Below are 22,644 nucleotides of genomic sequence, written 5' to 3'. Positions count from 1 at the left end.
CCTACATAAGAGATAGACAAGAGCTCCCCAGAATCCTCATTTTTCTATGTTCCTCACATAAAACCACCAAGGAACAAAATGTAGATGAGGAAAAATAAACAAAAAAAACCAAAAACCAACATAAAACCACAATTGCTACTTTTACTTGATCCTACTGTTATAGCAGTCCCTAGCATCTAAGGAAAGAAATTTCAGGTAACCTTACCAAATCTTTTCAGACCCAAACCAGAAAATGTTCACATGGTGCCACATCATGCCACATTGCTCTATATACATTTAGTTAAGTAACCTGTCTCATAATTGTTTATCTTTAACATAGACAGTATGTATAGGCAGAAAATAGTAATGTTGATTTCTTTTCAAACATTGGTTTGAATACAGGCAAGATGTATTTTTCAGAGGACAGTAAAAGCACATCCTTTATACCGCGGTGGTTTCCCCTGCTAATTGGTACAGAAAAACTGTATTTTAAGGATTTATAAGCAGACATTCATACAGATTTCTTTTTTTAGGGTGAAAAATTAGAACCTTTGTAAGCAAAATATTTGTTCACACACATACACTCTGGGTAGAATGGAAATTTCTGTCCAAAGTAATCAAGGAGAAAATGTTATATGCAACTGAAAACTTGAGGTCTTAAAAATGGAAATTGATGTGCTGTATTTACGTGTAATAGACTACACAGACAGCAATATTGAATGAATTGGTAGTTCTTCAATAATATTTGTTTTCAAAAATCAACAGCTGCTTTTACAAAAATGCTGATTTTGTGATGTATAAGAGTCTAGTAATTACTCCTTACACTCATAAGCCTAACTTTTCCGCATGGCAAGCTTAAATCAAGAAAGGCATAATCATATGTCTTCTGAATACAACTCCAAACAGGTTAACCAGTAATAACAGTAATAATTATGTCCCATTTCCATGTAGTTCAAAGAAAATAAATTACCGTGCTCACCTAAAAAAAAAAATTGTATCTAACTTCAGCTTTTAAAAATTAGAGAAATTGAATATTACCTTTAAGACTGCCAAATTTGTCAGAACCAGATATTCCTGGAGAATTCAATAAACGGAAGAGGATTGCACTCTCGTGATGAACACGAACTACTGCAGAAGTCAATTGTCCTAGTAAACACAGCCACAGCATACCAACGATACCAGCATGGCAGATTTGATACATAAACAATTACATCATTAACAGAGTTACCAGATAAAAGGAACAATTTATTTTGGGCTCAAAATCTTAAGCCAAGGTATCTAAATCTTTGATCTGCCTGTTGCCTTTTATTATGCATCAAAATCTATCTTCTTTCAAAGCAGCATTTTCTACAAATACCAGCATCAGAAAGACAAAGCATGTTCAATTCAAGAAGAATCTATTAAAATTACTTTTTGAACTACTGGACAAAAATATTACTTTTTTTCTTGCAAATTTATTTTTAAAATAGAAACCCCATTATATTATAGAACAAAATACTTAAATTCTTGTTCTTCAACTTATGTGCTAAAAGGTTGGAGTATTTATATATATACACTATACTACAATAATGTCTGCACAGCTAGTAGAATCTGAATATAAACCAACTGCAGAGATACACTGATCAAAAATGCTAATACCACAAACACCAAGTTTTCCACTGTTTTTAATGTGCATTTAGTATCTTTAATACACTTTAGTACTTCTATGACCTCGTTCATCTTCAAACTGAAAAGCCAAACTTAAATGAGAAGTTGAAATTGTTCTGCAGTCACAAGAATTTCTGCACCTTATGAATCATGAAATTAGTGTCACACAACACCAAGTTTTTTATGCATTACTAAGTAAATACCTTTCAATTTACAAAAATAGTCAAATTCAGTATCCAGATTTAGTTACTTTTGTTAAACACTTACTTAAATATACTTGGAATTTTCCTTAAAAATAACTGTAGTTTGAGAACAGGATTTTGAAGTATGTGTTTCAATCTTCCACTTGTGTCTAATTTGATGTACAAACTGCACTATCATCATCTTCACAGGATCAGAGCAAACTACTAGCAAATCCCAAGTTAGCATAAAAAATTAAAAATTAACATAGCAACTTTTTGCTTACCTCACCCAAGTTTTATTTCAGGGAAGTAAGGTGTAGATTCACAGATAAATTCACAGATACACAGACATGTTCCTACAGTCCAAAATACCACTGAGTGAATAGCTACTTCCATGTAAAAGCAGCAAGAAAAGAAACTAAAACAGCAGTATCTCACCATGCCAATATAGGATATCCCTTGTTTATATAATTCTTCAGTCCAAGAAGAGCAAGTTTTACAGGAAAGGAAAACAATTACATGAGTATGTTACCCAGTAATGCAGCTAAATTGTCACCTGCATGAGGGCAACAAGTGAGCTACTGCCACGTTATTCCTGCAGTGAAAACACTGGAATTACATTCAAAGAAGTTTTGAATTTCCAGATAACTCCACCCACAACAGAAATGAGGAATACAGAGGAGGGGGGAAGACATCTTCACAGGACTTCACAGCCCTACCAGATATAATCACAAGAACTTTTGTTACCTTCTACCAAAACAAATTACTTCCTCCAAAGCATGATCATGTTCTTTGCTTTCAGTTTGTAAAATACCATAAGTATCAAAGCAGCATCATTCAAGTTTAAAATCCACTGACTAGTTTTCTTCCAGGAGTGGGGGAAAAAAAAAAATTAAAAATCAAACCCTTATATCTACAGCCCCTGGAGTTCCACAAGTTTCACATCATTTCACTGAGGACTAGTATCACAACTGAAAAAACGAAAGGTCAGCTGTAGCAACCCTCCCGTAACAGTTTACTTGCAACACCTTTCCCAAGTGAGATAAAACTTACATAGTAGAAGCAAACCTAAAAGACAAATAACATCTACAAGATGTACATACTGTGAACAATTTTATCTCAAACGCATACTATTTCTATCTCATAAAATACACTGCAATACTAATTTGTTTTCTAAAAGTTTGTTGCAAATACTTCAAAATCCAGGTGAATTATAATCTATGAGCAATACACAGTGTACAGCGCTGAAAGACATTTAAAAAAACAAAAAAGGAAACCAAGACATTAACACAAGCATGACTCCTATAGGAAGAAGACATTTTCTAAGTTATCCTGAAATGTAATGAACAATACTAAAAAAAGGAAGAAAATGATACTACGTACAGCTATTCTGAAATATATAAAATACAAATTTCTGAAGTATCCACCATTAAGGTTTTTTCCAGAAATGCCTAAAACTAGTGCAATTCTCCACCCGTTTCATTCCAGAAATTCACATTTTCATGAAATAACTATATTTTAAACAGATTTGTGCAGTATTGAAGTAATCAAATTTTAGTAATACAGTCACAAACCTCTTATTGTTGTTAGACAGTATTGGTATACGAAAGTAGTATATATATACACTTAAGTAGTCCTTAGCATTTTCAAGGGGCTGCACAAGATTAACAGCTATTACTGTTAATCTGCAGTAAACTGGCTAACCCTACCTCTGGTGCAAAACCACAAAGCATCATAACATCTCCAAACCCACAAGGCCTAGAAACAAATCCTTAGGGCGCATGACATTTGTATTAATACGGAAGACAACAGCTGAGGCATAGCTACACCTTAAACAGCAGCGCTGTCTGTACGACCATCACCGTAAAAATGCAATCCTTGCAAGTAGACTGGGGAAGTCTTCTGGAACACTGCAGTTGCTGTTGCACACTCTCTCACATGAAAGCAAACCCTTTGGCTTACATTTAACAAAAACAGTAATTTTTTTCTTTTGGGAGGGAAGAAAATGCTTTGTGAGGTCACCACTATTTTTATTTTTTTTTTAAGTATGAGGAAGTTCTCAAAATTCATAGTACTGTTTAATGAAAAGTAAAGCTATCTTTCACACTGCCCACTCCTGCTTACCCTCAAGCATGTTCCTGCCCTTATATCAGCCATGCTGCTTGACAGACCTATTACCTTTAGGCCACTGCACAGTGAGCTCAGCCTATCAACCCAGCAGAAAACTATTCATTTTTAATGCCCCTCCACTCCACAGGTTGAGATCACTCAGATCACAAGAGTGGAGATGGTGCATGGGAAGACAGTGGCAGCACAAAGAGGAACTGATTCCTTGCAACAGATCCCATTCTGCAGAATTTAGCCATAGTTTGTGATGGCTTTTCACAAACGGCATTCGATTAGCTAGTGAGCTCACGGATACTCATCTACCCTACACAGCGTTCAGCTCTTAAGAGCTGGAACATCAAGTTACACCAGCTACCTTTTTTTTTTTTAAACCCTTACCAGTAAGGCAAGATCATTTCAGTGCATTTATTTGCATTTGTTTCATTCTCAGTTAATCACTCTGAAGGCTAACAGAAACAAACTTACTCTTATTTCTTATATAGATAGCCCTCCAAATACCAATGCTGTCCTACATTTAAGTACTAATTAGATAATATGAACAGTAGCAACCCTTCAAAATGTTATTACTCTCTTCCATTTCAGCTTATAGAAGGCTCAGAAATTTTCTATGTTTAAGCAGAAAACCAAAAAGAAATACTTCCCATTCACATTTATCTTTTTCACAATTTTGTAACCTAGAATTTTTTTCTAGTTTACATTTTCAGAATTTATACAGAAAATATTCCAAAACCAGTCTTATAATTTTAGCAAAGTGGCAGGAGGTGGAACACCAGCACAATCTTTACCACTGTTGTGGGTTAACCCCGGCCAGCAGCTCAGCTCCACCCACTCACTCACTCACTGCCCCCCATGGTAGGATGGAGGAGAGAATCAGAAGAGTAAAAGTGAGAAAACTCACAGGTTGAGATAAAGACAGTTTAATAGGCAAAGCAGAAGCCGCATGCGGAAGCAAAGCAAAACAAGGAATGCATTCACTGCTCCCCATGGGCAGGCAGGTGCTCAGCCATCTCCAGGAAAGCAGGGCTCCATCACGTGTAACCATTACCTGGGAAGACAAATTTCCTAACTCTGAACTACCCCCCTTCCTCCCTCTTCCCCCACCTTTATGTGCTGAGCATGATGTCCTACGGTATCGAATATCCCTTAGGTCAGCTGGGGTCAGCTGTCCCACCTGCGTCCCCTCCCAGCTCCTTGTGCACCCCCAGCCACTCGCTGGTGCATGGGGTGAGGAGCAGGAAAGGCCTTGACTCTGTGTAAGCACTGCTCAGTTATCAGCACTGTTTTGGTCAAAAAATCCAAAACCTAGCACCATATCAGATACTGTGAAGAAATTGAACTCTATCCCAGCCAAAAACAGTACACTCACAAAATTAGTCCTATGGTGAGTTCAGTATGCACTCACATGTTCATGATCCAGACAGACATGTATCTATAACCCTCAACTCTCAAACTCAAAACATTGAAGTAATTTCATATTTTTACAAAACAAATTTCTGCATAACGTCAGAAGAAGGTACAAACCCCACAAAGATTAAATAAAAAAAAATTTTTTTTTTAAAAGCCCCCCCCCCCACATTTGGATTAAACTGAGCAAGGAGACCAGAAGACAGCCACAAGTTGGTGTCTGAAGTCCACACCAGCAAGGTAATCTTTAAGAAAGCTTCAGACGCAACAGAATAATATGGTAAAATAAAAAATAAGAAAGGAGGAATACTAAGTTAAGGACTCTGGGAAAACTACTGGGGCAAAGCTGCACATAGCTCTGAAGGGCAGAACAGGATGTTCAAGAATAGCTACAGTAAGTACAATGGTACCTACGTGTAAAGCCCAAACAGAGTTTCTTAAGCGTTTGCATAGAAAGAACAATGACAGTTGAAAGACGTTAGCAAATCTACAGTAAATAAGGTTGGAATTTCTAGGATGATGAAAGTGCATAAAACGTGGACCACCAAAAAACAGGTTTAGATAAGGATGATAAATTTACAAGGAAAAGCTTTCAGCTAAGTGTAAATTCGAAAGTTTATGCATTGATGTTGCAGTTCAAAAGTCAACAATTTAACATTGACTCAGAGAAGACAGTACTGAGGATAGTTTGAGCAGTTCATTCTCCATGTCTGCTCAATTTGCCCTGTGACATATATGCCAACAATGTAATATTTTGGTGAACACGACGACTTGGAAGAGCATCTCAAGATATCCAAGAGAACATGAATATATTTCCTCCCAGATACTTGTCACTACAGCAGCATGAGGAGAGGGGATGTGGACATCTGTAGAACTTACTTCCATTACACCTAACTAAATACAAGGTTTGATCTCTCATGCTTAAAACTAAGCTATGTAAAGTTACAATCAAGTTCTTTGGGAATCAAAGTATTTTCATCCAGCTTCAGAAATTTGACAAGTTCATTCTTCTAGCTTCATAAAGATAAAAAGTTCAACAGGAATTTGCTGGAACAGATAATAAAAATAAATATGCCTGTCTGTCCGTCATTATTTTTACATAATCTTGCCTTTATCCTACACAAATAAAAGCGTATTTCTATTATCTCTGATGGATGTAAATTACCACCATTTTAAAATTATGATACAGTTTTAAGGATTTGCTTCACAGCATCATACTCATGAACTCTTTCAGTAAGAAGCATCACAGCTATCTGGGATCAATATCAGTTCTGATTTACTGTTTTCCTTTAGTGAATGGCTGAAGTTTTTTACCAAGTGCAACATGGGTCAAGATACCAACTTAACAAATGAAGAACTACAAGTGATTCATCTGGAGTTTGCCAGTGGTCTCTTTGCCACAAAACATCATTAAAATGAATAAACCACCCATCACCTCCACCCCCAAAAAAACCCACAGAAACTGAAGTTTTTTGTTACAACTCAATTCAGTTGACTTTATTATCTAGCAGCACACATTCTATTAAAACGTCTTTTTAATGGAAATATTTTTCACTCTGGTATCATGGAATTCTGTTCATGACTAAAGTAGTGCAATAATACTTGGACAATGACCCAAAGGACAATTAAATATGGATATTTCAAACAATTAAAAAGGCTCCATATCCAGCTACCAATCCCTGGTCACCAAGCTTTTAAATTAGGTTACAAGCTCGAAAAGAACAACAAAAGCCAAGAAAAAAAACAACAAAACAACCCCCACAAAAACCCAAACAAGTGCTACAGTCTAGTTTAGTTAAACATCTATTATGTCTACTAAAATTCATATAAATCTACCCTACATAATCAAACAAGTATTTTGCATACTTCAGTTACAATTTATCATTTCAGTAAGCAGACTGAGGCATAAATTTTCTAAGATTTATTAATTACTGGAATCTAGAGGAAGAAAGTATATAATTTCACTGCATACATCTTCCTCAGTATGGCAGTTACATATTATGACAGATGTTTTATAGCTTCAGTAAGAGCCTCTTTTGAAGGCAATGTGCTATTGCAACTTTCTATTATTTTGCTTTTATTTACATTCATTCTTTTTACATAAAATGCTAACAGGTCAAATTAGACAAAATACCACAACAGTAAAGAGATTGTACGGGCATCTTCTGAGCTGACTACTAAATACATTTTAACTTTCTATTTGCAGTTTGACAGAGCATTTAATAAAAACAAAACATTGCATGCTCTAGAAATACAGATATACCCTACAATACTGCCATTGCCTTTGGTATTTCAGTAACAGTATACAATGGCTCTTTCAATAACTATAGAGAAAGCATAAGAATTTACTTGTATTTATAACTCCCACCTTGCTGCAATTTGCTTGTAGGTTGCTTTCAGGTTTTCTAAATTACCTCCATTCATTCATATTTTTATTACCTGAATCTTCAATATAGAGAACATTAATTACAGTACTTTGCCTGTACATTAATGACTGGCATATTAGTGATCTTGTATATCAAATTTACATTAGCAGACATCACTTAAATGTATAAATATATTTAACCTTTTCTAAAATTGTATGCAAAATATATCATCTGCGAGTATCCAGTGAATAATCATCTTACAAAGTTGACCAAAATAGTAGGAAAAAAAGGTCTGCATCAGCCACTTTTCCACTCCTGTTTTATCCCATACCTCAGTTCTTTGTTATTGTTAATTTACAGTGTATATACCACACATTTTATACATAAAATATTAAGTGGTAACAAATTACAGTGTGAAGAATTATGTTAAGTGGTATAATACCTAACTTTATATCCATATAAAAACTGAAAGTTAAAAAACCTGTAGAGTAGGTAGAGCCATTAATCTACTATAACCTTCTTGTATATACATACCTGGAGTCCAAAAACATAATTAATGCAACAATATTTATTACAACTCTAGTTCTTATTTGCTTTTTCAACGTATATACACAAACACACACCCCCACACACCATACATGACAAGTCAACTCACAACATGAAAGAGTTGGTTAAAAAGCTCAGTACTTGTTTAGAAAAAGAAAAAAGCATATGTGAAACCATATATCTAATGTGATTATAAAGCCATCATATTTACATGTACAGTCAAGCATTTGAAAGGGGTATACAACTAGCTTTACCAGAAAGTTACAGCCTGTACATTTTGTTTCTGCAGAGCATATAGTATAAAGAAGCTGCACTAGTGTTTATAAAGAGACTGAGCTCCAGGAATTGGCAGTGGGACATGGAACCATTCACTTCTACCAGTGGCCCAGGTCTGTGGTAACTGAAGTTAAATCATTTGACAGATGGTCAGTAGTTTTTATGAAATAAGCTGGTGCTTTCAGTCCAGCTCCTGGTGCTTTTGTGATGTGGATATCTATCCACTACCACAAATGGGTACTCCCGTTGGCAGCCACAGTAACGATTAAGTGAGCATGGAGACTGAACAAGCCTCTTAAACCTTGCTAGAGGTCTCTCTCTAGGTCAGGGTTTGCAGCACTTTTGTGGGGCAGTGGGGTGAAGCTTGCACTGCTGCTGCTGCTCATGCTGTACCTGTTTAGTGGACAAAAAGAGGACTTCAGTTTCCAGTGCTGTCAGTCTGAAGAGTTTCACAAACACCAAATTCTTGTTAAAATGAAATTTTCTTTCACCTGCTTAAATACAAAGTTTTCCCACTGAAGACAAATACTTGGAGGGGCGAAGATGGGGGTCAGAAATCATACAAAAAGACAAAAGCATTAGTGATGGTTAAAAACAAACAAGAAAAAAACCCAGAGACGCACACCCTGCAACTCTTGAGTAAAATCTCCTCCTGCAGAGATGTCTTTTGAACAACAACTAGAAACATACTTTCAATATAAGTTCTGGTACTTCATTTAAAACCCATAATGTGGTGTTAAGCATTAAGCTGAAAATTATTACTTTAAGGTGCTCCTAATTTATCTGACACTATGGGCTTAACCAGAATTAGTTTGCCTCTCTGACACATATCCCGGAAATATAACTGAAGAGTGCGACACATGAAGTACTTTTGGTGTACACTATTAAAAAATAAAATTAGTGTAGTAAATAAGAAAATCCACACTATCAGACAAGGATGCACATTGAATAATTCGCTTCAAAAAGCAAAGTCTCCTGTGCTGTATTCCTAAATACGCATCTCCTGACGACATACTCTTGGCCTTTAAGAAGTCACAAGTTCAAAACTGCATTATCATTGCAGAAGATAGACTAATCTAGGAATGAATAAAAAAGCAAATCAAGGAACAATAGATCATTTTCTCCAAGGTTTCATTCAGGATCTTCAGCAGCAGTTAGTTTCAACTCATTCACTTGATACTCAGTATACCTATTATAGATCATAGAAATGTTTAGGTTGGAAGGGACCTTCAGAGGTCATCTAGTCCAATCCCCCGGAAGTGAGCAGGGACATCTTTACCTAGATCAGGTTGCTCAGAGTCCCATCCAACCTCACACTGAATGCTTCCGGGGATGGGCTATCTACCACCCCTCTGGGCAACCTGTTCCAAGATATACACATTTCCATCATATGTTCTCAAAACTCATTCTATTTTAAAAGAACACAAAATATCCCACAACGTCCCAAAATTCTATCAGCTTCCTCCTTCCTCTTTGCTACTATTTAACGAACTACAGAAACCAAACCTCCTCAAATGCTTCAGCAAGAATAACACATAACTACACTGCAAGAGTCAAAAGCTATTTAGTTGAGTAAGCTTTGTTATACTAACAGTCTGAAGACATTTAAGAACTACTTAGACAGCAATTCTGGGAGCTGAACCGAAGAGAAAACAGGATTTGTGGAACCGCCACAATATTCAGAAATTATCTGCTGTGTATTGGTAATTCACAAGGAATACAGGAAGGACTCAAGACCTGTTACCACTACCAAGTCAATACTGCCACCTAGGGGTGACAACGAAGTACTGTACTTACTGCCAGATTATTTACAGAAACATTTATATAGAAAATAAACGTCTGACACCTGCATAGTGGTCCAACTGCCTTTACAGCAAATACATAGTTACGCACACGCACACAATCTTCGGGGTTTTTTTTTCTTCTATTAACACTGAACTCGGCACGAATGTTTTACCTTAAGAACTGTATTATAGAAACTGCCCAAGTCAAAATGCAACAGTTCTAAACAACAACAACAAAGTCAAACTCTGAGAAATAAGGTTGTATCAGCTAGATTTCTGAATAAATGATCGAACCATTTTATTTTCTTGTAAAAATTAATAAAGTGAATGTTTCAGAAGGGAAGCTTACTGAAAGACCAACATTCCGACGTGACTTTTAATACTGAACAGACATCTCAAACAGTTCCTAAGAAAGCGTATTTTCCCGTATCTCAGCTTAGTTTCAATGTAGTTATTCAACATTTTTTTAAAACGCTGAACATTATTTCTACAGTACATTAGTAGTTTTTGATGCGTATGTGATATGTTTGGCAAACTAAAATGCAAGAGGGACCTTATCATTACTCACGAACACTACCAAGAATGTCATCTGCAAGGAGTTTTTGCTTTAGAAAGCTCTAATTTAATACTTGACAGAAGATGAATCGTCACTGTCCAAAGCTATGATATACAGTAGAGAAATCAATCTCAGTATTGGCATCATCCTTAGTATGTATGCATGCATTTTGCAAGTAAATAGTCCTACATGTGCATTCTGTGTCTACAAAGAAAGCTAGCAACACTGTCCTGGAGAACATGAGTTTTTAATTAAAAAATTGAAGGAGAAAAGTCTGGAACAACTATAGTTCTTTGCAAAACCTCAAAACAATGAAATAAGCTAGTTAGTATTTTGAGAAAGTATTCATGAAAAAGCATGGGAAAATTATGCTTTTTCTGAAATTTCTCCCAATAGAAGGGCAGTGTTAAGTAATTATACATAAAAAATGAAACAGTATATGGAACACGTTGGGGAGGGGGGAGGCAGGGAAATCACACTCTAAGAAAATTTTTCCCCAGAAGTCTCTTTCACTTAATTGTTACAAGTGAAGAAGCAAGTTATCCACATATTCTAAATCTCAGTAGTTCACATCACCAGAAAATGTGCCGTCTATATGCCTCATAATACTGACTTTTCTCCTCAAACAATTTGCCTGAACTAAACTCGAAGGAAAGCACTCTTTCCTCGCCATGTCTGTCCTGTGGCATGCACAAAGGCCTTTGGACACACTGCTGAAGTGTTTTGTACCTGACACGTATGAAGGAGAACTGCTTTCCAAAGTCAAGGGGAGGAGGGGAGCAGAAATCTCAGTAGAACAGGTAAGGATAAACAAAACACGTTACACTAGGCTGTGATTGTTCAGAAAACATGAAAATTAAGGTTTTTTCAACCTACAGATTTTTATACTAGGTTGATTCCAGTCAATACTTTAAAAATGTTATGTTAAGTATTTTATTATGACATAAAACTGAAATGTTTTAGTCTTAATTCCTTTTTACTGAAACTAAAAGAGTGTATTATTCACGTATCTTAAGTATTATAGTTTTCTTTCAAACGTAGCATCACAGTTAACATGAATTTCTATCTGTATTATCTGTTACAAACTGCAAAGGTGGACAGAACACTAACAGAATACTTGTCTTTAAAAAGACCATTAAATAATTATCTGTAGAATATTTACTGTAAAAGCGTTCTCACACATCGGGCACGAAAAAAAGATTATCAGATAAACACACTGCCAACTGGGGCAAAATGTCCTCCATTCATAGTAGACTTTTCCTGGACAGAGTTAAAAGCTAGAATCACGGTCAGGTTAGACCATAACCATCTTAATGAACGTATCTGGAAACCATCAGACAAATAATTTGTCCTTAAGCCACCTACTTCACAAGATCATTTTACTGGAACGGGAGAAATGCTGCCAGCATTCCAACCATAGTAGCTTAGTTGCAGTTTAATTTCCCATCTGCCCCTAAATAAGCTTGAAAAACAGAAAAGAGAGGAAGGGAAGAAAGCATAGAGGTAGGAATGCTGTCACCCTGTTACAGTGTCTAAAACCGCATCTCACTTCATCTTTACGAGCTCTTTCTCCTCATCCACAACTAAATCACCATGAAAAAACCACACGCGCTAGGTGGAGTAGGGAGGTACAAATTCATAAATCCCGCCTGTTAAGTATCAGCAACCACTGTATTACAATTTTTGCCATTAAGTTACTCAGTTAAGGAAAGGCAATAAGAAAGAAACTGCTGTGCAAAATCAACATAGTTAAGTGGAGAAGGTTTTTGCTGGTTGTAAAATGGAGCTCCCAACTCTAGGAGAGTTTACACACTGCTTGTACAAAATTGTTACTGGGGCAATCCTTCCCTTTGGGTGTACTGTAGTCACAAACTTATCCTTCATCTCCCTATGAAGAGGTCACAAAAGCCTTCAAAGCCTTTAAAATCTTTCAGGGCTCCATGCTTCTAGGGAAGGCTACAATGGAAAGCATTAATTTTCCTTGACAATTCTTGTTAAGTACAGCCCCACTCCATGTCTCAGTGAGATTACTGCATGTTAGAGTGGAGCAGTTCTCTGATTTTTCAGGTAAAGCTATGTACTGTCTATCTGGGGTGGAAGGACAAAAAGAGTAGTTGGTAGAAAGTTAACAGTGAAATTAACCAATTCATCTTCCAGCAGCTTCATTCACATTAACTATTCATATGAGGCAAACATGAAAGTTATACTCATAGCATTCAATTCCAGCCATAACCATAAAATAATAAGTCCAACTAAACTCAACCATGAAGCTAGAAAATTTCCTAGTTTTGTCTGGACAGACATTTATTCTTCCATTTATACTGAATTTCTGTGAGATTGCTTGATTTTATCAGATTGTCTGGGGACAGATAAGGAAAGACAACTCAACGTACCGGCACACTTCACAAGTCCTGCAATTTTATATATGTTTTTTTCCTCTTCCGCTAGGTTCCCAGTTTCGCCAGTACGCTTCAGAAAAGAGGCTTTGCATATAATTACTCTTCCATTCAAAGGACAGAGGAAAATAAATATATTTTAAAGAGATACAAATCATATGCAGTTATGCAAATAACCTTGTTTTAAGTTAGCCTTGTGATGCTAACTTTTTCCTCACACATCCTTTGCACCCATTTATTATTTGCAGCTTTCACTTGTTATTTCAAATAAAGGGTCTATTTTTCTGTGAAATGCCTAGTATATTAAACAATCAGAACATAAATTCTTCTTTCTCTGCTCCTGCTCAGCAGTTTGATAATGGAGTTACTTAGCAACGGATGAAGCAACTGAACTGTGTTGCCTGATCCACATTTCACTGTAAAGTAACACTCACAAAGGCATTATTTAGCTGCTGGTTGCCTCTGTATAAATTTATTTTTGAAGTATAAAATCCATTAGTCTGAGAAAAGCCTACATGAAAACCCAGCCATCATGTACCATCTATAATGGACTACACATTTTGAAATTAATAGAAATTGCCTGTAAGAGTCACATGATTTTGAGCACCTCTGAAAAAAGAAGAAACAAGAAAATAAAAAATAAATCACACAGACTCGATGTCCAGTCTTTACATGGAAGTTACAGAAGCTGTTTACAAAGGTGGGCGGGGGGAAAGGAGTCCTCTTCCTACAGCAGACTGACAATCTATGAACTTCAAATATAAAAACCAAATCCTTCTGTCAACTACACTTTTCTTGCCACAGAATATTTTAATTTCAGAGAATAAATATCTATTTTGAAAACAAACTGACACACCCATTTCCCCAAATGTAGCAGGAAGGAAGATGTGCCACAGCAAATATTAAGAGTGGTTTTATTTTAGAAGACAGTCTTAAAAACAAAAGTAACCTAGAGAATTTGGTACCCAGAGTGGATCATCATTTGCCACCAACCATTACTCCCTTTTAAGCTAACTCTGCAGCATTACACAATTATTTTTTTTTAGGTGAAACTTTAACAACTGCATGAGAACTTCTTACAAGTTGTCTTGGTTCATCACACAAAATTACACTTCCAGCAAGCTTTGAAAGTTTCTTGCCCCTAGCAAGGGGAAAGCATGTCAGTTTCTGTAGCTTTGTCACCTAGTGGAATCATTCAAGTGTTATTTTATTCTGAAGATTTAACACACTGGAGTTCGTAATAGCTTTATAACTTATTTCATGTTTACATTTCTAGACCAAGACTTAAGGAGCTGAATTCAGACTTTACAAAGCTAAACTAACTTTGCCACAAATTTCTTTTTTCCTGAAAAAGCTGCTGCCCAATCTTAATTTAAATAAAACTAAACTCAAAAAGCCTACGTTCATGAAAAACTATGCAAAGATAGTTTTGCCAAGTCATCTGACACATTTTCAGAAGTGACAAAATAATTAAAAGTTTCCTATTCATTTAAGAGTATATATTTTTTACTTATTTCCAATGAAAAATTGTTACATTTCCAATAATGAAGGCAACCAAATAAAGTGCAAGTGAAGATCATTTTTCCTGATTGTCTTAAAAACAAGAAGATGCTTCCTATGTTCCACTTCAACTGAGAATTTAGATGACATTTCAGATTAAAAAAACCACAGAACTTTCAAGTACTAACAATTGTAATGTCAACTTTTTAGGTTACATTTCAGACTATAAAGAGAATAAAAACTTCAATGGCAAGAAGTATAAGATGTATCTGTAAGGAAGGCCAAATTAACACCTTACCCACGTATTTTCCAATGATCATGCACTCATGTAGGTATCTATACAAACAATAATCTTAATGTAAAATTAAGTAATCTTTCACATACAATTATGCAACCCTTGAATATGCACAATGAAATTTTCCCCTTTCATTCAAGGATTAATAATACTTTGAGTTTCCCCACCTTTCTCCAGTTAGTTTTTGCAGGAGTATGCTTTCCTTCCAGGCTTCTTGGAACTTTCATTTCTCTTCCTTTTTTTTTTTAAGTTGAAAGATTTTCCATATATTAAGACAAATATTGCAAGGACTAACTTTGACAGTACTCAGGATTTTGTTTTGGTAAGGGAGGAGGTGACACACCCTTTTCTCTGCATTTGAACTATTCTGAGATCTCAGTTTTGTCCATCATCTCCTATTTCTCAAATTCCTATAATTCTGATCAAAACCAATAAATGGCTTTTTTTTTAAATAGTGACCATTCTCAAATGAACCATCTTAGGCATTTGTTTGTCAGTCTGTTTGTCTATCAGAAGCCGAATATCAAATGACTAACTACAAGGTATGCTGTTCTCTTACAAACGCAATTTATTTGATCCAGTTCAGCAGTTTTCAAACTAAATGTTATAACCCTGGCATTAGCTGATAGTAATTCAACCGCAAGCAAATTTTCTACTTACTTGGAAGAAAAACAGTAAATTAAAAAAGAAATCAAAGCCAGTGCTCTACTATACCATTTAGCAGATAGTGGCTTTCAACATTAGAAACCATCATTTCAGAGACTGCTTATAATCAGGACACAAGATAATTTTATTACTCCTCAACAACTTCCTTCTACTAGTACAGGCACACTACTCTACTGCATCCTGATGAGAAAGTGACATATTTCCAGAAAAGATTACTAGAGTGTATTATTTGTAGTCAATAACCCAACCTCAAGAAATTTTCTAGTTTAGATAAGTTTGCACTTTTTACTGTAGAAAAACAGTAAGAAAAACAAAAGAAATATTCTGAATGGACTAAGTATTTTCCTACACAAATCAGCCATCTCCCAAACAATTACTCCTGGAATGTCATGTCAAAACCAAAACTTAGTATGTATCTGGAATAGTATTAGCTTAATTTGTACTTGGAGTCATCTTCTGAGCTACCTCTGTAGAACCTAAGTTTTCACAGCTGAAGAACATTTTTAGGCAATTCACCGCCAAAAAACAGCTATTCAGAAGAAAGTTTTAAACAGACAAAGCAAGAGGAAAGTTTTGACAATGAAAACGCTGTGGAAAAAAAATGACGGCATGTACTTACTAATTTGTTTTCTTGCATGTATATTCTTTGCAACTTCAGACAGCCTTTGGCTATAATGATCATTCCTTCATCTGAGATCTTGTAACATTGCCCAAAATGAATGTCTTTCAGTTCTCTGCATTTTGAACCCAGCTGCAATTAATGAAATCAAAGCAAGTATTTCAGAAAAAAGGAAAACGACCAATACGATTTGGCTGAACTGGAGACTGGGAGTTGAGATTTCTGCCTGCTTCTCTGCCCACTCTTTTAAGTTATCTTTCTTTACAGGTTTTGTAAGTACTATACACCAACAAAAAAGATTATAATTACATACATGACAAAATGAAGTTGCTAACTACAGTCAACAAAAGGCAGCTAAGAGCAGCACAAAAGAGGCAAGTTATTTATTGGGCATATATATAAGCAGCTAACAATGCCTGTATGCTAGACCATTGACAGCATATTTTATTTAACATAACTACTTCACATCTTACCCTAAATGCTCCTTTAACACTAGAGAGTGTTGATGAAACCTTCCTGTACGCCTAACAAATAAGGATCTCAGTCACCTTCAGCTTTCATGATGCACAAAGAGTTACTTAAACACTGGTTCCAAAGAGCAACCAAGCTCAGGAAAGCTCAGTCACCCAGAAGTGAAGTACAGGATGTCAAACTGGAGATTTCATTGTAAAAAGGATCATTTAAAATCTGGATATAGTTTAAAAAAATTGTACATAGACGTTAGTGAACAGCATTTGCTGCACAAAGGAAACATGCCCATAAACCAATTTTTGAAGTAGAAGAGATAATCTGATTTTCATTAAATCCTAGAATAGGGTACTTTCTTCCATGCCCCTTTTTGTAATTGGTAATAAGTTGGAAGATCCTAAATTTACAAAATAAATTTGTGGAATGGGTAGTTACCTGCTTCAGGCCTTCATCAGTGAGTCTGTCTTGATTGCCTACATGCACTTTCTGAAGAAGAGGACACTGAGAGGCAACTGCAATAATAGAGGTGTCAGAAAGCTGTTTACACCTGTAGGCAGTATACCTTAAGAGTCCAGGACATTTAATTGCTAATATGCATACTCCTGTATCAGATATATTGCGACAATCAGAGATATTGATTTCAGTAATATTCTGGCTTCTTGATGCTATCTTTTCCAACAGCTCATCAGTGACCTGCAAAAAAAATCCAAATACTCAAATGTAGCTTTTTTCCACAAACATCTTTAATTTCATTAGCACAAAACCTACTATTTGTAAGATGCATTTCCATAAGCTATTGGGAGAATGAAAAGATTTGTTTCCCAAGATAAGAGCATAGTGGTATAATCAGTTTTACAGTTATTTAAAAATCTGCTCCAACACTTGGAGAGAATAACAGTTAATGGTCCCCTTCATATTTTAGACCAAGAATTCTCCACCTTTTAGAGGAAAAGGATTTCCTTGCCCTTCTATGGCAGCACTCTACTTACACACCTAAGGTAGCATTTACAGTGATGTAAAGGGTCTATATATCTCTGAAATGTAACAGGTTTTTACTTAGGCTTTGGTAATCATCTAAAACCAGGTGCCAGCAGACAAATACAACAGTGATGCAGCTAACAATGGGCTTCTTAACAACGGAAAACAGTCACCTAAGACAGCAGTGAATGAAAGGGATGAGAACACCACCATAACAGGGAAAAAATGAATTAAAATCCAAAGGTTCCTCCTGTTGTTTGCTCAGGTTTAAAACCGAAAATTTGCATATTTTACATGTTAGCCTATGAAAGGCCATTCAAACAGATAAATGCACTATTTTCCCAGAGCTCCTTCGAAGAAAAAAGATTCTATCCACTTTGTACCTGTACACATTGTAGTTAGCTAACACGCCAATAATTTTAAGAGAATCTAGTCCTACAAAGCAAGTAAGAAACATGAGATGTTCTTTGTGATCAAGTTTTCAAGTTAAAAACAAAACAAACAAAACCAAAGCAGGTAAGACACAACACAAACTTTTAAAGTGAGGGAGTTCTAATTTCAAGAAACCTGAGGTGACATATGGCGAAAGTCTTTCTAACAAAACCATTCAGAAATACTTATCCACCACTTATCATAGATGAGATTAAGCTTTAAGCCTGGAAAGGGCAAGAGAGCAACACAAATTCCTTTTGTTTTTCTCTTACACAGTTGAGAAACACACACTTTCTTTGCCACATTCCACCTGTTTTCTATTAGTAGCAAGTCTAATCTTTTTTTCTTGCTATTTCATCAGGCAGCTGGTAGCTAGAAGATGTGACAAATTGGGGGGAAAAAAGCCACCAAAACACACAAACAATGCCTAAACAAACAACACTCCCCCAAAACAAAAAAAACTATAACCAAAAAAACCCGAACCACCAAACCCTCCCTACACATGGAAGAGGGTAACATTTGTGCTTAACATTGGTTTAGGAACCCAAAAAAATTGGCAAGGTAGGTTTCTTAGGGCAACATCACAACTGAAACTTTAGTGAGATCCTAACATACCTAATAGGTAAAACCATTCAAAAAAAAAACCAACACACTGTAGTAGAAATAAGGCTACATCTCAAGACGGTGAAGAAGGACAACTGATTTGACATGTAGTACCTACCCAGTAAAAAGATAGACCTCTGGTCTGCGTATGCTTTGGAGTCACTTGAGAAAAATCAGACAATCTGCTATATAACTTCTCCATAGTGGTTCAGAAATATGTTAGCTAGTAGCTCTAGACGCAAGAGAACTTGCATGCTTTCCTACAAATTGGTGATCTGAAAATAATATCCCATGTGCATTTTTTATGTCTAACATAGATGAGTTCATGTTGCTGCTTCTTCAAATGGAACCCTCCAACAGTTTTTCCCCTGCACACTATATTTTCATGAAACTCTCAAAAGATTGTTTTATAAACTTCTGCAAGTAACTAAGCAACAAGAAACCTAAAGAGGGTCATCAAACAACATGGGCATCCTTAAAGAATTTTTCAAAGGAGGAGAGTTACCCTGAACAACCTAAGGCTAGGCTGTGTAAGGACCTCACTAAATGAAACCCATGAATCTCAGGATCAGCTAAAGGCCTAAAAAGACACGATCTGTCTTATGATCAGTAGTAGCTACATTAATTGTTGAAGAAAAATTGAAGAAAATTTGTCAAAACAAACAGAGCAAGTACTAGTTAGGTGACCATTCTTCAAACCAGAACATCCTCAGAAAAGCTCACATACTAGATCTCATATTAATTGAAAGATGTATGTCTTATGAACAGAATTACCACTACCTGATACAGACCTGAGACAGGTAACCCACATCCATTTCAAACAGCACTTGTCCTCACACTGCTTAACAACTGATCTCAGTCAAAAGAAGCTACATTCAAAAGGAGATAAACTAAGGGTACAGACATTTTCAGCCTCCAGGAGAAAAATTACTAAAAGCAGAGACATCACCATTTTCTGAGTTTTTGTTTTGTTTACCTTTGGCAAAGAGTACAAGTTCTAGGAACAAAGTCTGAGTTATTGTCAGAGTTTAACCCCAGCCAGCAACTAAACACCACAGAGCCACTTGCTCACTCTCCCTACAAGTAAGAAAACTCATGGGTTGAGATAAATGATAATATAAAAAATAATAATGATAATAATAAAAAGGAAAACAACAAAAGAGAGAAAGAAGCAAAATGTGGTGGAAAAAACAAGTGATAACTGCTCACCACCCACCAACCAAAGCCCTGCCAGTCCCCAGCCGCAATCACTGCCCCTCCAGCCAACTCCCCCCCAGTTTATATAATGAGTATGATGTCATCATGGAATGGGGGTATGGAATATCCTTTTGGCCAGTTTGGATCAGCAATCTTGGCTGTGTCCCCTCCCCTTCCGGCTTCTTGTGCACCTGGCAGAGCACAGGAAGCTGAAAAGTCCTCAACTACTTAGCAACAATTAAAACATCAGTGTGTTATCAACATTATTTTTGTACTAAATCCAAACCACAGCACTATACCAGCTACTAGTAAGAAAACTAACTCTATCCCACCTGAAACCAGGACAGTTATCAAACCACAATTTTTCCAGAATGATATTTTCATACCTGTTGACGACTACTGAGATCCAGCTGCTTCCAAAACTGAAAATCTAAACAGAGGTCACGCCAGTATTTACAGACTAATGATGCTGAAAGGCAACGCTCATTCAGGGATAAATTGGAAAATATCTGTAAAGACAGGGAAGAAAGCATTATTTGTCAGAAGTAAGCATATTTTACCAACAGAAATATTTTAGTACGAACCCATCTTGTAAAAAGACAGAAAAGTGTTAGCATGCATTGCAACACACAGTTCCAAAATTTGCCCTTAAATTAATTAGTCAAGGACAATAACAAAAATCATGCATCCCGCAACAACTGACAATATTAGTAAGTCACATTAGCACAACTAACAACAGAACTTATCCTACTTAAGCACTCATTTCTTAGACCAAATTTCAAACGTGCTGCTGAGAAGGCATACATAAAGAATTAAAAATACAAATATTAGCTCAATGTTATTTGCAAGCCATTTAAGAGGTGTTTTCATTCCCATTGTTTCAGATAGAAAAACCTTTCCTTTTACTTCTTAACTGAATTGAAAAGAAGAGTCATAAAGGTACTAAAACATCAGTCTTGTGGGAAGGGGGCATGGGATCGGAGAGCAGATCAGCAGAGCAAATCAGTGTCATACAAGGAAACTAAGCACAGAATCAGCATTTTACACCCCAAGGTTTTGAGCACTATAGCAGCCTGCAAAAATGAAAAAACTGTACTTTATGGCACACTCATAAATTGCTGTTATATTTATTACATCCAGCCCTTCCTCCGAAGTACTGTTGTTAATAAATATAAAAAGGTGTGTCAAGAGTTACATATGAAGGTAACATGCTCAAGAAAATCCTAAAATATTGGAAAGTGTCCATAAGAAAGCACAGAGGTCTAGAAAACAAAAAGCATTCAAAGAGAAGACTAGGACTGTTTAACCGAAGAAAAGGGAGGGAAAAGGGAGCAAACACGCTAGAGAGGACAACACTTCCATCTTCTTTGTGGTGGGCAGGACAATTAGTCTCAAACTAAGGATAATGAAGCATTGGAATATAATACCTGGTGACTTACAGAATTTCCATCACTAGTGATCTTTAGAATAGACTAGACAGTCAACTGTCAACCATAACAACCATTACTGCCCCCTTGTACAAGTGGATAGCTTAGCAGTTTTAAATATGTGTATCCCTGTAACATCCTTTGGCAAAGGGGACTTGGTTGACTATTCCTAAGAGATCTGCAAAATATAATAGGGGGAAAAAAATCAACAACAACAAAAAAATCAAATTCACCACCTTCTGTAAATGCTTGCAGGATTTCTAAGTCCCACCTTCTTCTTCTGGCTATGATAAACTCACAATCTCTTATATAAGACTCCTCACAGCACTGAAGGATTGTGCACAAACCCTGTTTTCCTGCAGGCCTTTGACCATTACCAGAGTCAGTGGATGTTTCTTATTAGGGAATCAGTTGAACATGGGCAGTAGAAGTGCAGACATGCAGACCACTGCACTTGCAGAAGTGCTTGGCCAACCTGACAGCCTTCTATGATGGCTATCAGGTCAACAAAGGGAGAGCAGTGGATGTTGTCTACCTTGACTTCAGTAAGGCATTCAACACTGTCTCCTGTAACATCCTCACAAACAGCCTAAGAAAGTGTGTCTTGGAGGACTGGACAGTGAGGTGGATTAAGAACTGGCTGAATAACAGAACTCAGAAGGTCGTGATCAATGGAGCAGAGGCTATTTGGAGGCCTGTCACTAGTGCTGTTCCCCAGGTGTCTGTGCTGGGTGCTGTCCTGTTCAACATATTCATCAATGACCTGGATGATGGGACAGAGTGTAATCTCAGCAAGTTTGCAGATGATACCAAGCTGGGAGGAGTGGCTGATACACCAGAAGGCTGTGCTGCCATCCAGCGAGACCTGGACAGGCTGGAGAGCCGGGCCAAGGGGAACTTGATGAAATTCAACAAGAGCAAGTGCAAGGTCCTGCCTCTGGGGAGGAACAACCCCATGCACCAGTACAGGTTGGGGGCTGAACTACTGGAAAGCAGCTCTGCTGAGACGGACCTGGGAGTGCTGGTGGACAAGCTGACCATGAACCAGCACTGTGCCCTGGTGGCCAAGAACGCCAAAGGTATCTGGGCTGCATTAAAAAGAGTGTGGCCAGCAGGTCGAGGGAGGTTATCCTCCCCCTCTACTTTGCCCTAGTGAGGCCACATTTGGAGTACTGTGTGCAGTTCTGGGCTCCCCA

The 22,644-nt window shown here is 36.7% G+C and overlaps 1 protein-coding gene across 1 annotated transcript in view; it reads right to left on the bottom strand.

Moving 5' to 3' along the window:
- FBXL17 (F-box and leucine rich repeat protein 17) overlaps positions 1–22,644 on the bottom strand; it is a 293,836-nt gene that overhangs the window by 259,068 nt on the left and 12,124 nt on the right. Inside the window, exons 2-4 of the mRNA XM_075078407.1 lie at positions 20,408–20,530; positions 17,247–17,504; positions 16,344–16,475 (exon numbers count right to left, since the gene is read on the bottom strand). Coding sequence (XP_074934508.1) covers positions 16,344–16,475; positions 17,247–17,504; positions 20,408–20,530 — 513 coding nt within the window. The remainder of the gene's footprint in view (positions 1–16,343; positions 16,476–17,246; positions 17,505–20,407; positions 20,531–22,644) is intronic.

The sequence above is a fragment of the Phalacrocorax aristotelis genome, chromosome Z, assembly GCF_949628215.1.
Source record: "Phalacrocorax aristotelis chromosome Z, bGulAri2.1, whole genome shotgun sequence".
Classification (NCBI taxonomy): Eukaryota; Metazoa; Chordata; class Aves; order Suliformes; family Phalacrocoracidae; genus Phalacrocorax; species Phalacrocorax aristotelis.
The sequence above is the reverse complement of the archived record's forward strand: the minus strand, read 5'-3'. Positions and strand labels throughout refer to the sequence as shown.